The sequence below is a fragment of the Ornithorhynchus anatinus genome, chromosome 19, assembly GCF_004115215.2.
Source record: "Ornithorhynchus anatinus isolate Pmale09 chromosome 19, mOrnAna1.pri.v4, whole genome shotgun sequence".
NCBI classification, from domain to species: domain Eukaryota; kingdom Metazoa; phylum Chordata; class Mammalia; order Monotremata; family Ornithorhynchidae; genus Ornithorhynchus; species Ornithorhynchus anatinus.
Genome location: NC_041746.1, coordinates 21,079,575 through 21,096,991, shown reverse-complemented (window position 1 = coordinate 21,096,991; position 17,417 = coordinate 21,079,575). Strand labels below are relative to the sequence as shown.

The following is a 17,417-nucleotide window of genomic DNA, read 5'->3' as shown; positions in this document are numbered from 1 at the left end:
TCCCCTGGAGACCCTGGGCCCCCCGGGAGGTCGGGTCAGGGGGGCCCCGGGGGCAGAACCCCCTCTTGCCCCCCGGCCCGCTCTGCCCAGCATCCGGCCCGATCTCTCCATGGGTCTCGGGGCGGGAATGGGGCCCGGGGGGGGGTCGACACGGCGGAGAGAGAGAGAGAGAGGGATGGAGGAGAAAGGGGGCAGGAGGAGGGGAGGGGAGTGCGGACCCCCGTGGGCCCAGAGTCCAGGAGGCCGGGGTCCGGTTAGAGAGGTCCGAGAGACCCCCGGGGCCGGGCTGGGGTGCTTTGGCCCAGGCTTCTCTGCGCCCTCCCTTCATCCATCCCTCCCTCCATCCTCCACCCGCCAGGAAGATGTCTCAGCAACCCCAGCGAGGCAAGCAGCCGGCCCACCCCAAGGCACCCGAGCCGCTGCACCCGAAGGTGCCCGCGACCTGCCACCTGAAGACTCCAGAGCAGGGCCACCCGAAGGCTCCAGAGCAGACCCACCCGAAGGCTCCAGAGGCGGCCCACCCCAAGTTGCCCTCAACGTGCCACCCGAAGACTCCTGAGCCGGGCCACCCAAAGGTTCCTGAGCCGGCCCACCCGAAGGCTCCAGAGCCGGCCCACCCGAAGGCTCCAGAGCCGGCCCACCCCAAGTTGCCCGCAACGTGCCACCCGAAGACTCCTGAGCAGGGCCACCCAAAGGCTCCTGAGCCGGCCCACCCGAAGGCTCCCGAGCAGGCCCACCCGAAGCCTCCAGAGCCGGCCCACCCCAAGTTGCCCGCAACGTGCCATCCGAAGACTCCTGAGCCGGGCCACCCAAAGTTTCCTGAGCCGGCCCACCCGAAGGCTCCAGAACCGAACCACCCGAAGGCCCCCCAACCAGGCCATCATAAGGCCCCTGAACCGGGCCATCATAAGGCCCCCGAACCGGGCCATCATAAGGCCCCCGAACCGGGCCATCATAAGGCCCCCCAACCGGGCCATCATAAGGCCCCCGAACAGGGCCACCCTAAAACCCCAGTGCTATGCTCACCTCCCACCCAGCATAAAGCCCCCCCAGCCCAGCAGGTGCCCCAACCCAAGAACAAGTAGGTTCCTCCATGTGTCCCGCTGGAAGCCCCCCGCCCCCCGCCCTCCCCAAGCCCCAGGTCACTGACCACACGGCAAAACGGCTCCGACCATTCAATCCCGCGGCCTTTCTATAGCCGGACACGGGGTGGGCTCCGCCACCGAGCCAAACTCATCTGGAGAGATCCGGAGACCCCCACACCAGCGACCTCTCCCCCTCTTTCCCTCCCTCCCTCTGGCTCCTATCTGCTCTCTCTGGTCTCCCTCTCCCCCCACCTTAATAAACTTTTATCTCTCAGTGAAATGTCTCGTGGCTCCTGTCTCTGTCTCTGTCGCTGGCCACGCTGCCAATGGGCAAGGGGGTGCGGCGTGTCTCTGCTGTGAATTCTGAGCCCCAAGAGCGGTCTCCACGCATGCCATCTCCAGCTGAGCGGTTTTCAGCTGCTGTGTCTTCATCTCTGCGTTCTCCACCTGAGCTCTCCCGCTCCATCGCACATTAGAGAAGGAGAAGAAGGACAAAGAGAAGCAGCATAGTTTAGTGGAAGGAACGCGGGCCTGGGAACGCGGGCCTGGGTTCGAATCCGGTACGCCACTTGTCTGCTGTGGGATCTTGGGCGAGTCACTCAATTTCTCTTTGCCTCCCTTTCCTCATTAGCAAAAGGGGGATTCAACACCCGTCCTCCCTCCTATTCAGACTGCGAGCTCCTCGCGGGACCTGATTATCTTATATTTACCCCAGTGCTTAGTACAGGGCATGTCACATAGTAAGCACTTAACTCATACCATGTATTGGCTCTGATTATCGTCATTCGCTCATTCAATCGTATTTATTAAGCGCTTACTGTGGGCAGAGCACTGTGCTGAGCGCTTGGGAAAGTGCAGTGCCCACACCAAGCTCACGGACTAGCGGAGGGGGGGAGGCAGACTCGATACAAATAAATAAAATCAGAGATAAGTGCTGGGGGGGCTGGGAGAGGGAGGAAGAGCAAAAGGGAGCAAGTCCGGGCGAAGGAGAAGCGAGTGGGAGATGAGGAAAAGTGGGGCTTAGTCGGGAAGGCCTTTTGCAGGAGATGCGCCTTCAAGCTTGGAAGGAGGGGAGTGTCATCGTCTGTCGGATTAGAGGGCGTTCCCGGCCAGAGGTAGGACGCGGGCCAGGGGTCGGCGGTGAGGCAGGCGAGATGGAGACCCAGTGAGAAGGTTAGCACTAGAGGAGCGGAGTGGGTTGTAGAAGGAGAGGAGTGAGGTGAGGTAAGAGGGGGCAAGGTGACGGAGAAGTTGAAAGCCAACGGTGAGGAGTTTTTGTTTTCTACAGAGGTGGATGGTCAACCAATGGAGATTTTTGAGGAGGGGGAGGTGACATATCCTGAACATTTCTAGAGAAAGCCGATCCGGGCAGCAGAGTGAAGTATGGACTGGAGTGGGGAGAGGTAGGACGTTGGGAAGTCGGCAAGGAGGTTGATGCATAATCTAGGCGGGATAGGATGAGTGATGTTATTAACAGTAACAGCGTGGATGGGGAGGAAAGGGCAGATTTTAGCCACGTGGGGATCGACAGGATTTGGTGACTGGCCAAACACGCGGGTTGAATGAGAGAGAGGAGTCAAGGATAACGCCAAGGTTGCGAGTTTGTGAGACGGGAAGGACGGTGGGGCCGTCTCCAGTGATGGGAAAGTCAGGGGGAAGTCATTTGTTGCGGGAAGATGGGCCTGGCCTCCTGAAATCCAGAAAAGAGTGGTTCTGCAAACGTGGAGCTCCGTAGTGGCGAATTGACGAGGAGGCCAGAGATGAAATGGTGCTAAGCACTGCGTGCCGCGAATTTCACAGCATGAATAAGGTCGGTCCTCGGGGGAAGGGCAGAGGGGTTGGGGCTCAGCCCGGAGAAAGGCTGTGGTTGGGAGAGGGGAGGCGGGTGGGCGTCTTAACCCAGAGAAGTGCTGGGGACGGGGTCAGGGGAGTTCTCGGTCTGTCCTCATCATCTACAGTCGGTCTGGACACGGCTCAGATGTCCTCTGTCCTCCAGACCCCTCTCCTTTCCAGCGTGGCTGGCCTCAGTCCTGGTTTACGTAAGTGTCTGTGGGGGAGGTCGTCCGTGCCCCTCCTGGGCCGGCCGTGGGTGATGGCGGGGCTGGGAACTGGGTTGACCTCCCAGCCTCCCGTCTCTCCCCACTCCAGTCCCTACTTCCCTCTGCTGCCCGGATGGCTTTTCTTCAAAGACTTTCAGGACATGTCACCATGCTCCTCAAAAAGCTCCAGCGGTCTCCTGTCCACCTCTTCATCAAACAAAACCTCCTCACCTTTGGCATTAAAGCCATCCATCGCCACGCCTCGTCCTGCCTCACCTTGCTTCTCTCCTTCTACCACCCAGCCCGTGGACTTCACCCCTCTAGTGCCGACCTTCTCCCCAAGCCTCCATCTCACCCGTCTCACTGCTGACCCCGGGCCCACATCCCGTCTCTGGCCTGGGACGCCCTCCCTCCTCAAATCCGACAGACAACGAGTCTCCCCCCGTTTCAAAGTCTAATTAAAGATTCATCCCCAAGAGGCCTTCCCAGACTAAGCCCCACTTTTCCTCATCACTCACTCCCGTGTCACCCCGACTTGCTCCCTTCTACTCATCTCCCCTCCCGGCCCCACCGTCCGTATCGGTAATTTTATTAATTTGTATCGATGTCCCTCTCCCGACCCCTGGACTGTAAGCTCGTTGTGGGCCGGGAATGTGATTATTGTTTTATTGACTTCTCCCAAGGGCTTAGTATGTGATGAACGAACCATCTGGCCGAGCTAGACTGGGCTGGGCCAAGTGCGGAGAAGGCCGAGGCCACCCCGGGGCCTACAGGGAGGCTCTGGACGATCCGCTCGGAGGTGAGGCGCTCTGGGGTCTGCGGGAACGGGAGAATGGGAAGTCAGGAGGTGCAGGGAATGGCTCGGGTCTATCCCAGAGTACATCTTCCTCCCCCGGCGATCTGGGACTGCCCACACGGTGAATTAGCCGACCCCCCGGAAAGATGTGAGAGCGTCGACCGCTCCCCGCTCCAATTTTCCATCTGTCCTATCCTTGCTCCGGTGTGAGTGGCCCCTCCTGTGGGAAGGGGAGAAGACAGCATTGGGAACTAGGAAGGGCAGGATCCACAGTCCAGGGTGTCACCACTTACCGGGCCACTGGACCAACCGTAGCCACTCCCCTGATGGACGCTGGTCACTCCTCCACTCTCATGGCCAGGGGAGCCCGAGCGGCAGAGTTGAGGGCTAAGGTCCCCTGGGTCTGGGCCTGACGGGGTGAAGGGGGCCCCGCTAAATGAATACGGACCCCCCAACAGGGCTATTTGTTGGACTCAGAGCCAGATAGTCTCCCCCGCTCCGTGCCCCCCAAGCCTCTTCCCACTTGGTTTGGACCCTCTGACTCCATTCAAGACCAATTCTTCTCTGGTTCCTGAGGTCCGCGACTAGCTGGCTGCGAGATACGACCCCTTGGCCAATGGCCACCTCCGACTGCACGGAGACGGTGGAGCAGCTCAATCAATCAGTTGTATTTGTTGAGCACTTACTGTGCGCAGAGCACTGCACTAAATGCTTGGGAGAATGCAAAAGGCGCATTCCCAGCTCTGCCACTTGTCAGCTGTGTGACTATGGGCAAGTCACTTAACTTCTCTGTGCCTCAGTTACCTCATCTGTAAAATGGGGATGAAGACTGTGAGCCCCACTTGGGACAACCTGATTACCTGAATCTACCCCAGCGCTTAGAACAGTGCTTTGCACATAGTAAGCGCTTAACAAATACCAACATTGTTATTATTCCCTGCGAGGTGGGCTTCCGGGGTCGCTGACGGTGGAGCAGAGACCGACCCCTCATCGTTTGCTACACTCTTCCTGGATGGTGAGACACTATCTTGCCTTTCTCCCTCACCGGCCATGAATGCTGTCTCCTTTGGGATTAATTGACCGCTTCCTGGGTGCCGAGCACCGTTCTAAGCTCTGGGGTAGATACAGGGGCATCAGGTTGTCCCCCGTGGGGCTCACAGTCTCCACCCCCATTTTCCAGATGAGGTCACTGAGGTCCAGAGAAGTGAAGCGACTTGGCCAAGGTCACACAGCGGACAAGTGGGGTAGCCGGTATTGGAACCCATGACTTCTGACTCCCAAGCCAGGGCTCTTTCCACTAAGTCACGCTCGGCCCCCAAGCATGGTCTCCCAGAGGCTCTGGCTCCTCCAGGAAGTAATACTACTACTAATAATAATGTTGGTATTTGTTAAGCACTTACTATGTGCAGAGCACTCTCCTAAATGCTGGGAGAGATACAGGGTCATCAGGTTGTCCCATGTGAGGCTCACAGTTAATCCCCATTTTACAGATGAGGGAACTGAGGCCCAGAGAAGTGAAGTGACTTGCCCACGGTCACACAGCTGACAAGCGGCAGAGCTGGGAGTAATGCGAGTGTGGGTGTCTCTCTGTCTCTTTCTATCTCTCTCTCTATCTCTGTCTCTCACATAAACACACACTCACACAAAGACACTCAGGCCGATATGAGGAGGTGGCTGCCTCTCTCTGCAGGGAATTGGTTTCAGTAATAATAATGTTGTCATTTGTTAAGCGCTTACTATGTGCAGAGCACTGTTCTAAGGGCTAGGGTAGACACAGGGGAATCAGGTTGTCCCACGTGGGGCTTACAGTCTTCATCCCCATTTTACAGATGAGGTAACTGAGGCACCGAGAAGTGAAGTGACTTGCCCACAGTCACACAGCTGACACGTGGCAGAGCCGGGATTCGAACCCATGAGCTCGGACTCCCAAGCTTGGGCTCTTTCCACTGAGCCATGCTAAAACTGTGATATTTAAGTGCTTACTATGTACCAGGCACTTACTAAGCACTGGGGTGACAACAAGCACATAGGGTGGGGCCCGGTCCATGCCCCACGTGGGGCTTGCCATCTCAGTCCTCAGTTTACAGATGGGGGAACTGAGGCACAGAGAGGTGAAGTGACTTGTCCAAGGTCACACGGCAGACCAGTAGCAGAGCAGGGATTGGAACCCATGACTTTCTGATTTATAGGCCCGTGAGCTAGCCACTACACGTGGCTCAGTGGCAAGAGCCCAAGCTTGGGAGTCAGAGGTCATGGGTTCGAATTCTGCCTCCGCCACTTGGCAGCTGGGTGACTGTGGGCAAGTCATTTCATTTCTCTGGGCCTCAGTTACCTCATCTGGTAAATGGGGATTAAGAGCGGAAGCCTCATGTGGGACCACCTGATTACCCTGTAAATGTATCCCAGTGCTTAGAACAGTGCTCTACACATAGTAAGCGCTTAACAAATACCAACATTATCATTATTATTACTGCTTCTCTGGGCAGGATCCCTGCCTCTTTCTGAGCTGAGCATGGGACACGAGAAGCGTGGCTTAGTGGAAAGAGCCCGGGCTTGGGAGTCAGAGGTGGTGGGTTCGAATCCCAGCTCCGCCACCTGTCTGCTGTGTGACCTCGGGCAAGTCGCTTCACTTCTTTGGGCCTCAGTTACCTCACCTAGAAAGTGGGGATTCAGACTGTGAGCCCCACGTGGGACGACCCCATTACCTGGCATTTACCCCAGAGCTTAGAACAGTGCTTGGCACATAGGAAGCGCTGAACAAATGCCATTACAATTATTATTAAGAGAGATTATTATGAGACGCTCAACACTACAATTAAAATAATAATATTTGTTAAACGCTTACTATTCGTCAAGCGCTGCACTAAGTGGGCTGGGATAATAAGAATAATTATGGTATCTGTTAAGCTCTTACTATGTGCTGAGCACTGTTCTAAGCGCTGGGGGAGATACAGGGTCATCAGCTTGTCTCATGTAAGGCTCACATTTTTTAATCCCCAGTTTGCCAGATGAGGTCACTGAGGCCCAGAGAAGTGAAGTGACTTTCATTCATTCAATAGTATTTATTGAGCGCTTACTATGTGCAGAGCAGTGTACTAAGCGCTTGGAATGTACAAATCAGTAACAAATAGAGACAGTCCCTGCCCTTTGGTGGGCTTACAGTCTTGCCCAAGGTCACCTCGCAGCCAAGTGGCGGGGCTGGGATTTGAACCCACAACCTCTGACACTCGAGCCCGGGCTCTTTCCTCTGAGCCACACTGCTTCGCTGGTAGATAGGAGATCACCAGTTCCCATATGGGGTGCACGGTCTCAGGAAGAGGGAGAACAGGTATTGAATCCCCATTTTGCAGATGAAGGAACTGAGGCCCAGAGAAGGTAAATCACTTACCCTCTATCACACAGCAGAAAAGGGATGGGGAAGGGATTGGAAAACAGGTCCCCCGATCCTCAGGCCCTGGCATCTTCCACTAGGCTTCACCGGGGCTGCCATTCGGCAAACAGGTCAAATCCGAAGAGCTCACGGCTCAGCCCCTGGACGCTGGGCCTCTCCCGGCCAAATCCTGCGGACCTCTGGGAGAGAGGTGGTCAGTCAGTGGCAGGACTATTGCCGGAGTGAGGTGAGCTTTCGGTGCTGAGTGTGTGTTTCCGCTCTGTGCCTCAGTTCCCTCATCTGTCCAATGAGGATTAACTGTGAGCCTCACGCGGGACAACCTGATGACCCTGCATCTCCCCCAGCATTTAGGAAGGGGCTCGGCACATAGTCAGCGCTGGCCAAATGCCAACATTATTATTATGATTATGATCCCGCCAGGAGACGGGTGGAGTGAGGGAGAAGTGAATCCCAAGTGCTTCCCCGAAAGGAAATAGTAGTCATTCATTCAATAGTATTTATTGAGCGCTTACTATGTGCAGAGCACTGTACTAAGCACTTGGAATGGACAGTTCGGCAACAGATAGAGACAATCCCTGTCCGTTGACAGGCTTAGAGTAGTATGGCCTTACTTCATCCCCACCTCACTGGGCTGAGCGAGATGAAGCCGGACTGTGTCTGGGAAAGTTTGACATGAATAAGCCACAATTCCCTGAAGCACCTGCCTCTTGGGGGATGATACAGAGCGGATGGTGGTTCCCCCCTTTCCCTGTGCTCCTCCCCCCTCCCTTCCCCTCCCCTCAGCACTGTGTTCGTCTGCTCATTTGTATATACTTTTATTACTCTATTTATTTTGTTAATGAGTTGTCCATCCCCTTGATTCTATTTATTGCTATTGTTTTTGTCTGTCCGTCTCCCCCGATTAGACCGTGAGCCCGTCAATGGACAGGGATTGTCTCTATCTGTTGCCGAATTGTCCATTCCAAGCGCTTAGTCCAGTGCTCTGCACATAGTAAACGCTTAATAAATACTATTGAATGAATGAGTGAATGGTCGGGAGGGGAAGGAGGGCCAGGTCTTCCCCCTCCCCGAGCTTCTGTAGCCTTAGGACGAGGCAACATGGGTTTTTGATTTTGGTTTTCCCTTACTTCGCCGGTGACATCTCCTCAAACGGCCTTAAACAGAATTTCTCCTCTGCCTTCCCTCCCCCACTCCCACCCCACTCCACTGAACATTCCCATAGCATCCTCCCAGTTCCAGAAGCCCGCAGCCTCAGCGTCAGTAGTGGTTCAGTGGAAAGAGCCCGGGCTTGGGAGTCCGAGGTCATGGGTTCGAATCCCAACTCTGCCATTTGTCAGCTGGGTGACTGTGGGCAAGTCACTTCACTTCTCTGTGCCTCGGTTACCTCGTCTGTAAAATGGGGATTAAGACTGTGAGCCTCACGTGGGACAACCTGATGACCCTGTATCTTCCCCAGTGCTTAGAGCAGTGCTCTGCACATAGTAAGCACTTAACAAATACCAACATTATTATCATTATTAGTGACTACTTACCGTCTTTCGCCTCTCCCATTCAATCTCCTGCCAAATCCTGCACATCCCTAGCTGGATCCACCCCTTCCAATCCGCACAGATGGCCTTCCCGATTTGCCTCTCAGTAGAGATCTCCCATCTCCTCAGAACACCCTCCTGACTCCCCGCAGCAAAGAAAAACTCCTCCCAGGTTGGCTTCAAGGCTCTCCACCAACCCACCCCACTTTGCACATCTGCTCCCTAACCTTCTCTCTTCATTCCTTCCAAGAAAAGCAAACAAACATGAGGCTACTCACAGGTGGTTTCCTCCTTTCCTCACTCCAGGCTGGAGGGGAGACAGACCTGGGGCAGCGTGAGCCAACCTGAGGATCTGGGACCGACTTGCTTCAGTTTGCACCATTTCCTCCTCTGAGGGGAGGAAAAAAAGCAGTCGTTGGTCTCTGGTCCAGCGATGAAAACAGCAAGCACTCGCATGTCCCTTCATCCACGTGGCCCGGCCGGGGAGGTGGTAACACTGAGGGACTGGCCAGGGAGAACTATGGCTCCCTCCCCTTCTACGGTCTCAGGAGAGTGGTGGCTCTCTCCATTCCTACAGTCAAGGGGAGGCTCCTTCCCCTCCTACAGTCCCAGAAGAGCTGCAGTTCCCTCCCATCCTACAATCCCAGGAGAGCTATAGCTCCTTTCCCTTTTACAGTCCCAGGAGAGCTATGGTCCTTCCCCTCCTAAAGTCAAGGGGAGAGCTGCACTCCCTCCCCACCTGTCATGCCAGGAGAGCTGCGGTGCCTCCCCTTCTAAAGCCCCAGGAGAGTTGTGGTCCCTCCCCTTGAACGGTCCCAAGAGAATTAGAGATCCCTCCCCTCATATCATCCCAGTAAAGCTGCAATTCTTCCCCTCCTATAGTTTTCAGGACAGCTGTGGCTCCCTCCACTCCTAAATTCCCAAGAGAGCTGCAGTTCCCTCTCCTCCTACAGTTCCAGGAGAGCTGTGGTCCCTCCCCTTGAACAGTCCCAGAAGAATTAGAGATCACTGCCCTCATATCATCCCAGGAGAGCTGCAATTCTTCCCCTCCTACAGTTTCCAGGAGAGCTGTGGCTCCCTCGACTCCTAAAGTCCCAGGAGAGCTGCCCTTCCCTCTCCTTACAGTCACAGGAGAAAAGTAGCTCCCTCCCCTCCTACAGTTCCGGGAGAGGTTTGGTCTCTTCTTTCCTACAGTCTCAGGAGAACCGCTATCCTTCCACTCCTAAAGTGCCAGGAGAACTGTGGCTCCCTCCCTCTGCTCTAGTCCAGAGATTGCTGAGGTCCTTCAGCAATTCCTGGAGAGTTGTGGTCCCTCCTTTCCCACAGTCCCAGGAGAACTGAGACTTCCCTCTTCCCCACAAGTCCCAGGAGACCTTCAACTCCCTGCCTGGAATTATAATTCCAGGAGTTCTATGGCTCCCTCTTCTGCTACAGTCCCAGGAGAAGTGGGGCTCCTTCCCTCCGCAGAGTCCCAGCAGGGCTGGGGCTCCCCTCCCCTCCTACAGTTCCCGGAGAGCTGCCGTCCTTCCCTTCCTAAACTCAAGAGGAGAGTTGAGTCCTACTCTCTTTACTGCTCTCCTCTTAGAGTCCCAGGAGAGTGGTGGCTACCAGCCATTCTCCAAGGCCAGGTGGCCCACAGCTTCTTCTCCCGCTGCAGTATCCGAAGAGCTGCGGCTTCCTCCTCTCCTCCAGGCCCAGGAGAGCTGTTGTCCCTTCCCTCCTAAAGTCAAGGGGAGAGCTGAAGCTCCCTCCCCCATTACAGTCCCGGGAGAGCTGCAGTTCCCAAGAGAGTAGCTAACAATCCCCTTCTCAGTCCTGGGAGAGCTGCGGGCCGTCCCCTCCTTCAGTCCCAAGAGAGCTGCGGCTCCCTCCCAAGTAAATAATGATGATACTTGTTAAGCGCTTCCTATGTGCTAGGCGCCGTACTTAGCTCTGGGGTGGATACAAGCAAATCGAGCGGGACACAGTCCCTGTCCCAGGTCATGGTCTCAATCTCCGTCTTACAGATGAGGTAACTGAGGCTCAGAGAAGTGAAGTCATTAGCCCCAGGTCACTCAGCAGACAAGAAGCAGAGCCAGCATTAGAGCCCATGACCTCCTGACTCCCGGGTTCTTGCTCTATCCACTAGGCCATGCTGCTTCCAGGCCCAGAAGAGTTTCGACCCTTCCTCTTTTCAGGCCTACTGAGTTGTGTCTTCCTCCCCTCACAGCTTCCTTCCCTCCTACGATCCTAGGAGAGCGGAGCCTTCCTCCCTTCCTCCAGTGCCAGGAGAACTATGGCTCCCTCCCCTCCTACTGTCCCAGATGATCTGCAGTTAATTCTCCTCCTACAGTCCCAGAAGAGCCGCTGTCCTTCCCCTCCTACCATCCCAGGAGAACCACAGTCCTTCCCCTCCTACCATCCCAGGAGAACCACAGTCCATCCCCTCCTACAGTCCCAGGAGAGCTTCTATCCCTCCCCTTTCCAGTCCCGAGGAGCTGCGGCTCCTTTCCCACCCTTCAGTCCCAGGAAAGCTGAGGTTCCCTCCCCACCTGCAGCACCAGAACTGTGGCTCCCTTCCCTCCTACACTCCTTGGAGACCTGTGGCTTCCTCCCCTCCTCAGTGCCAGGAGAACTGCAGGTCCCTCCCCCTGCTGAAGTTACGGAAGAGTTGGGATTCCTCCTCTCTTACATTCCCAGGGGAGCCTCAGCTCTCTCCACTCTAAAATCACAGGAAAACTGTGGCTCCCTCCCCCCAATACGGTCCCAGGAGAGCTGAGGTCCTTCCCCTCTTACAGTCTGGGGAGAGCTACAGCTCCTTCCCCTCCTAAAGTCCTTCCCTTCCTATATTTCCAGGAGAGCTGCAGGTCCCTCCCCTCCACCGATCCCAGGAAAGCTGAGGCTCCCTTTCTTCCTACAATCCCCAGAGAGCCTCAGGTCTCTCCTCGCCTCTATGTTCCCAGGAGACCTGAGATTTCCTCACCTCCTATAGTCCCATAATAATCATCATAGTGTTGGTATTTAAGTGCCTTCTATGTGCAGAGCACTGTTCTGAGCGCTGGGATAGATACAGGGTCATCCGGTTGTCCCACGTGAGGCTCACAGTCTTCATACCCATTTTCCAGATGAGGTCACTGAGGCCCAGAGAAGTGAAGCGACTCGCCCACTGTCACCCAGCTGCCCAGGGGCAGAGCCGGGATTCGAACTCATGACCCCTGAATCCCAAGCCCGGGCTCTTTCCACTGAGCCACGCTGCTTCTAATGAGCGATGTGTGTGGGGGGGGGGGCGTCCCTCCCATCCTATAGCTCCAAGCAGAACTGGAAGCAGGTCTCTTTGACCGGCTGGAGGGCCCTAGCTACGGTGGCCCAGTCTAGGACCCCTGGGCGCTCACTACAGTATGCTATACTCAGTGTGTGCTTCATAAATGTTACAGAAGAGGGGATTCTGAAGGGGTCAGGATGTCAGGGATTGCTTAGGGAGCTGGTCAGAGTAGAGAGGGATGAGGCTCCACCAGGGCTGCCCGCTCCAAACCCACCATGTCGTCACCATTTCCCCCAGCAGAGTTGCTGAATTGCCCATTCAAAGCGCTTAGTACAGTACTCTGCACATAGTAAGCGTTCAGTAAAGACTATTGAATGAATGAACATCCCCACATCAATTTTCTGCTCTAAAAGAGGTTTTATTGCAGAGATGAAGACGAGAAGCTTCCCATGGCTGAAGGCACCGACTTAGGGGAGGAATGGAGGGCTGTTACTCTCTTCCCTCACCCTGGTTGCCTGGATCCCACTTCCTGCCCAGCAAGGGTCAGCCCCCCGCCTCCCTGCTGGGACCCCACAAGTCAAGGTCGCACTTCTCTGTCGAGGGCACAGCTGGTCACCTGCAGCGGTCTTCTCCTCGGAATGGTGGGAGAAGTGGGGTGGAGGCAGGAGGGTCGAGGGGCAGGAGCAGGGCTTGGGAATGGTCCCTTAGACCCTCTGCCCCCCAGTGAGATCCCAAGTCATCCAGGGGAGCCAATATGGGACTGGGGGGGATGGCAGGGGAAAGCACTTTGAGGTGATAGCAACAGAAGGAGGAGGGGTAAGCCCCCGACCCAAAAAAACCCCAGATAGTGGGTCCCCACGCATCCAGGAGGAAAAATCGATTATTTTTCAGGTTACGGGATGGAGCGGGGTTGTCTGCATTCCTACTTTCTCTTGGGCGGGCACTTCTCCTGGCAGCAGGGAGGAGGGGACTGCACCGGTGGGCATTTCGGCTGGCACGGAGTGGGGCATTTTGGCTGGCAGGGAGGTGGGGTCGGAGATGGGCACTTGGGCGGGCACGGGGGCTGGCATGGTGGAGGCTGGCACGGTGGAGGCTGGCACGGAGGTGGCTGGCACGGAGGTGGCTGGCACGGCTGCTTACACTGCTGTTGGCTCTGGTACGACATCTTGCCCGAAGCTGGAAGAGCGAGAGAAGATGGGTCGTGGCCAGGGGGGAGAAAAGGCAAGTTGGGGGGTTACCTCAAAGCAACTCCCATCTCCACTTCCCCCCACCCCCCCAGTATGTTCCTCAGTGTCTTGGGGGTTTTAACGTTTAGTACAGGGCATCACATTCAGTAGGCACTCAGTAAATACCACCATCACCCTTCCCTCCCCTTTTCTATTCTATCTCCAGCTCACAGTTTTGGGATGCTCTGAGCTAAAATCCCCTCCCTTCCGACAAGAGTTTCTCCTTCTGGGTTGCCTACCATGCCCCCAGGAGCCTGCGGCGTCCCCCCGTTCATACCTTGGGAGCACCCCGGCCTCTCACACCCCCACTTTCAGCTTCACCTTCACCCCCACGGCAAGCAGCATGGGCCTGGGAATCAGAGGACCTGGATTCTAATTCTGGCTCTGCCAATTGCCTGCTGACTGACCTTGGGCAAGCCACTTATCTTCTCGGTACCTCGTGTAAACTTGTCTGTGAAATGGGGATTGGATTCCTGTTCTTCCTCCTACTTGGACTGTGAGCCCCAGGGGGGACAGAGACTGTGTCCCTTCCGACTGACTTGCATCTGCCCCGGCGCTTAGAACAGTGCTTGACATGTAGTAAGCGCCATTAAAAATTAAAAAAAAAATAAGCACCAGAATTAAACTAGACTCAGACCTCCGATACCTTAGAGACACTGCTGATTGGGTAGGCAGAATATCAACTCTTTAAGAGTAAGGAGTCTCCCACACTCTCCCTTTCATCCTCTCCCCACTATTTTGTCTTCCACTTCTTCCCCGGTACCTTCCATCAGGAAGCATGAGAGAAAAAACCGGAGCTGAGCCAGAGAAATAAAGACTGAATCGAAATAATAATAATAGTAATAATAATGTTAGCATTTGTTAAGCGCTTACTCTGTGCAGAGCACTGTTCTAAGCGCTGGGGGAGATACAGGGTGATCAGATTGCCCTCCGTGGGGCTCACAGCCTTCATCCCCATTTTCCAGATGAGGGAACTGAGGCCCAGAGAAGTGAAGTGACTTGCCCACAGTCACCCAGCTGCCAAGTGGCAGAGCTGGCAATCGAACCCATGACCTCGGACTCCCAAGCCCAGGCTCTTTCCACCGAGCCACGCGAAAGCAACGGAGGGAACAGCGGCTGAGGGGAGGATGGGTGGGGGGGAAAGGCAGGCTGGCAGAAAGTACAGATCAATCAGGGAAGGCCCTCCTGGAGGAGGCAGCTTTGTCAAAAGGATTTTGAAGGAGGGGAGGGATGAGAGCTGGGTCCAGGACGAGGGCGGGAAGGATAGGGCAGAGGTGGAAGAATCGAGAGCTAGGAATGGTGAAGACAGGGCTAGTCTGGGAGAGGGCAGAGTCCTGGAGAGGGGGAGTGGGAATGTCACACCAGGAGGAGGATTAGAGGAGGACCGTGGCAGCTATTTCTCTCCCCCTTAAAGAGGTACTTTCATTCATTCAATCGTATTTATTGAGTGCTTACTGTGTGCAGATCATTCATTCAATAGTATTTATTGAGCGCTTACTATGTGCCCAGCACTGTACCAAGCACTTGGAATGGACAATTTGGCAACAGATAGAGACAATCCCTGCCCATTGATGGGCTTACAGTCTAAACGGGGGAGAGGGACGGACAGATAAATAGAATCAAGGGGATGTACACCTCATTAACAAAATAAATAGGGTAATAAAGATATATACAAATGAACAAATGAGCACAGTGCCGAGGGGAGGGGACTGAACTAAGCGCTTGGGAAGTAGAATTCGGAAACAAATGGAGACAATCCCTATCCAACGAAGGGCTCACGGTCTAGAAGGGGGGAGACAGACAACAAAACAAAACAAGTAGACAGGCATCATAGAATTATAGATAAATGCACATCATTGATAAAATAATAAATACGTACATATACACACGAGGGATGTGGGGCGGGGGAGGAGAGGTAGAGCAGAGGGAGGGAGTCGGGGTGATGGGGAGGGGAGGAGGAGCAGAGGAAAAGGGGGCTCAGTCTGGGAAGGCCTCCTCGAGGTGGAGAGAAGTAGGGGGTTGGAGTGAAGAGGTTTGATCTCACGCTGATCAGAAATCTTCTTGGATAGACAAAAGATCCGTCCACGCCCAACCCCCACTGCCTCGCCAGTGGAGGCCAACAGGAGGCCTCCCCCCTGGCCCCGAGGCAGGGTGCTGGCCCTAATGACCTTGGGGTGGAGGAAGGGGCAGATGAGAGATTTCTCATGCCATTCCCCACGGGGGGCATCGGACTTACCAATTCCCGGCCCTGGAAGGACAGCTAGAGGAAGGTCGGGTGTCTGTGGGAGTCGTGTGTCGGGGTCACCCTTTATCCGGCCTTCCCTCCGGCCCCTCCCCAGCTAGGCCCGCCAGGCCCCGGCCCAGCCCCGGGGGTGGAGGTGATGGACGAAGCGCGTCTGTGAAATTCCTGTGGTTTCCCAACCGGTGGAGAGGCGACCTGCCCATTCCCGCCAGGAACTGCCCTCTCCCTGGCACTAGCCCAGAGTCCCTGTGCGTGACAGAGGAGGTGAGGAAAGAGAGAGGGAGCAAAGGGGGGAAGGAGGAGGGGAAGAAGGCGAGGGATGGAGTGAGCTGGGTGACTGGCTAATGGGAATTCCGCCCCTCCCGCCCATCCCACCCCTTCCCGGGGACAATCCCTGCCTACCGAGAGGAGGAAGTGTCCCCGCGCCTCCGCGTCCCCAGTCCTGCGTCCCAGGGCGGACACTCCTCCCGCTTGGGGCCCTCGAGGAACGCGGAAAGCTCCACCGTAAGGCTGGGGGATTACACCACACATATACAGAGGCACACACGGGTGCCCAGATACACTCTAACGTGTACCCGTGAACTATCAGGCAAAGGCAGAAACACAAATTCACAGGTGCAGACTCACACACGGGCTCAGGGGGCCCTAGGACCTCAGAAAGCAAGTGCAGGAGGACTGAGAGATCACACCTCACAGTCCGCCACATATTCCTTGACACACACTTAAACGCAGATGGATAATAATAATAATTATCATCATAATAATAATGTCGGGATTTGTTAAGTGCTTACTATGTGCAGAGCCCTGTTCTAAGCGCTGGGGGAGATACAGGGTCATCAGGTGGTCCCTCATGAGGCTCACGGTCTTCATCCCCTTTTTCCAGATGAGGAAACTGAGGCCCAGAGAAGTGAAGTGACTTGCCCACAGTCACTCAGCTGCCAAGCAGCAGAGCCGGGATACAAACCCATGACCTCGGACTCCCAAGCCCAGGCTCTTTCCACTGAGCCACGCTGCTTCTCTACATAAGTACAGGTACAAAAATTCAGACAGCTATAGACGCAAACGAGAGCAGCCCGGAATAGCAGATGGAGGACGAGCCTGGGAGCCAGAAGGTCAGGGGTTCTAATCCTGGCCCCGCCGTTGGTCTGCTGTGTGACTTCGGCCGAGTCACTGTACTTCTCTGGGCCTCAGTTACCTCGTCTGTAAAATGGGGATTGAGACCGTGGGCCCCGCATGGGACAAGGACTGCGTCCAACCCAATTTGCTGCTATCCAGCCCAACGCTTAAGTACAGTAAGCACGTAGTAAGCGCTTAACAAATGCCACAATTACTATTATTATTATTACACACACACTCACACACACCACCAGACTCATAAAAGGACCCAAAAGGCCACCCAGAACCGAACCTGGGCCTACGCAGAGACGCAGACATCCACTCAGATACCCGAAGATTCCCACAGACCCACAGACGCACATAGGCACACAAAGAAGTGTTGCCTAGTGGAAAGAACGTGAGCCTGGGAGTCAAGGAACCTGGACTCTAATCCTGGCTCTGCCACTTGCATGCTGTGTGACCTGGGGAAAAGCAGCGTGGTTCAGTGGAAAGAGCCCAGGCTTGGGAGTCAGAGATCATGGGTTCAAATTCCGGAACCACCACTTGGCAGCAGTGTGACTGTGGGCAAGTCACTTCACTTGTCTGTGCCTCAGTTCCCTCATCTGTAAAATGGGGATGAAGACTGTGAGCCTCATGTGGGACAACCTCATGATCCTGGATCTCCCCCAGTGCTTAGAACAGTGCTCTGCACAAAGTAAGTACTTAACAAATACCAACATTATTATTATTATTGTTATTAACTACTCTGGGCC

General features: G+C 55.3%; 1 protein-coding gene across 1 annotated transcript; it reads left to right on the top strand.

Annotated features, from left to right (window-relative positions):
* Nucleotides 1-362: 362 nt before the first annotated feature.
* LOC114805747 (cornifin-A-like) lies at nt 363-1,365 on the top strand. Its single transcript, XM_029047679.1, has one exon. It carries the CDS (start codon nt 363-365, stop codon nt 1,083-1,085), a length of 723 nt encoding a protein of 240 aa, XP_028903512.1. The 3' UTR covers nt 1,086-1,365.
* The last annotated feature ends 16,052 nt before the right edge of the window (nt 1,366-17,417 follow it).

Excerpts from the sequence above, each read along its gene's own strand:
- LOC114805747 (XM_029047679.1), top strand. The coding sequence starts at position 363 with ATGTCTCAGCAACCCCAGCGAGGCAAGCAGCCGGCCCACCCCAAGGCA.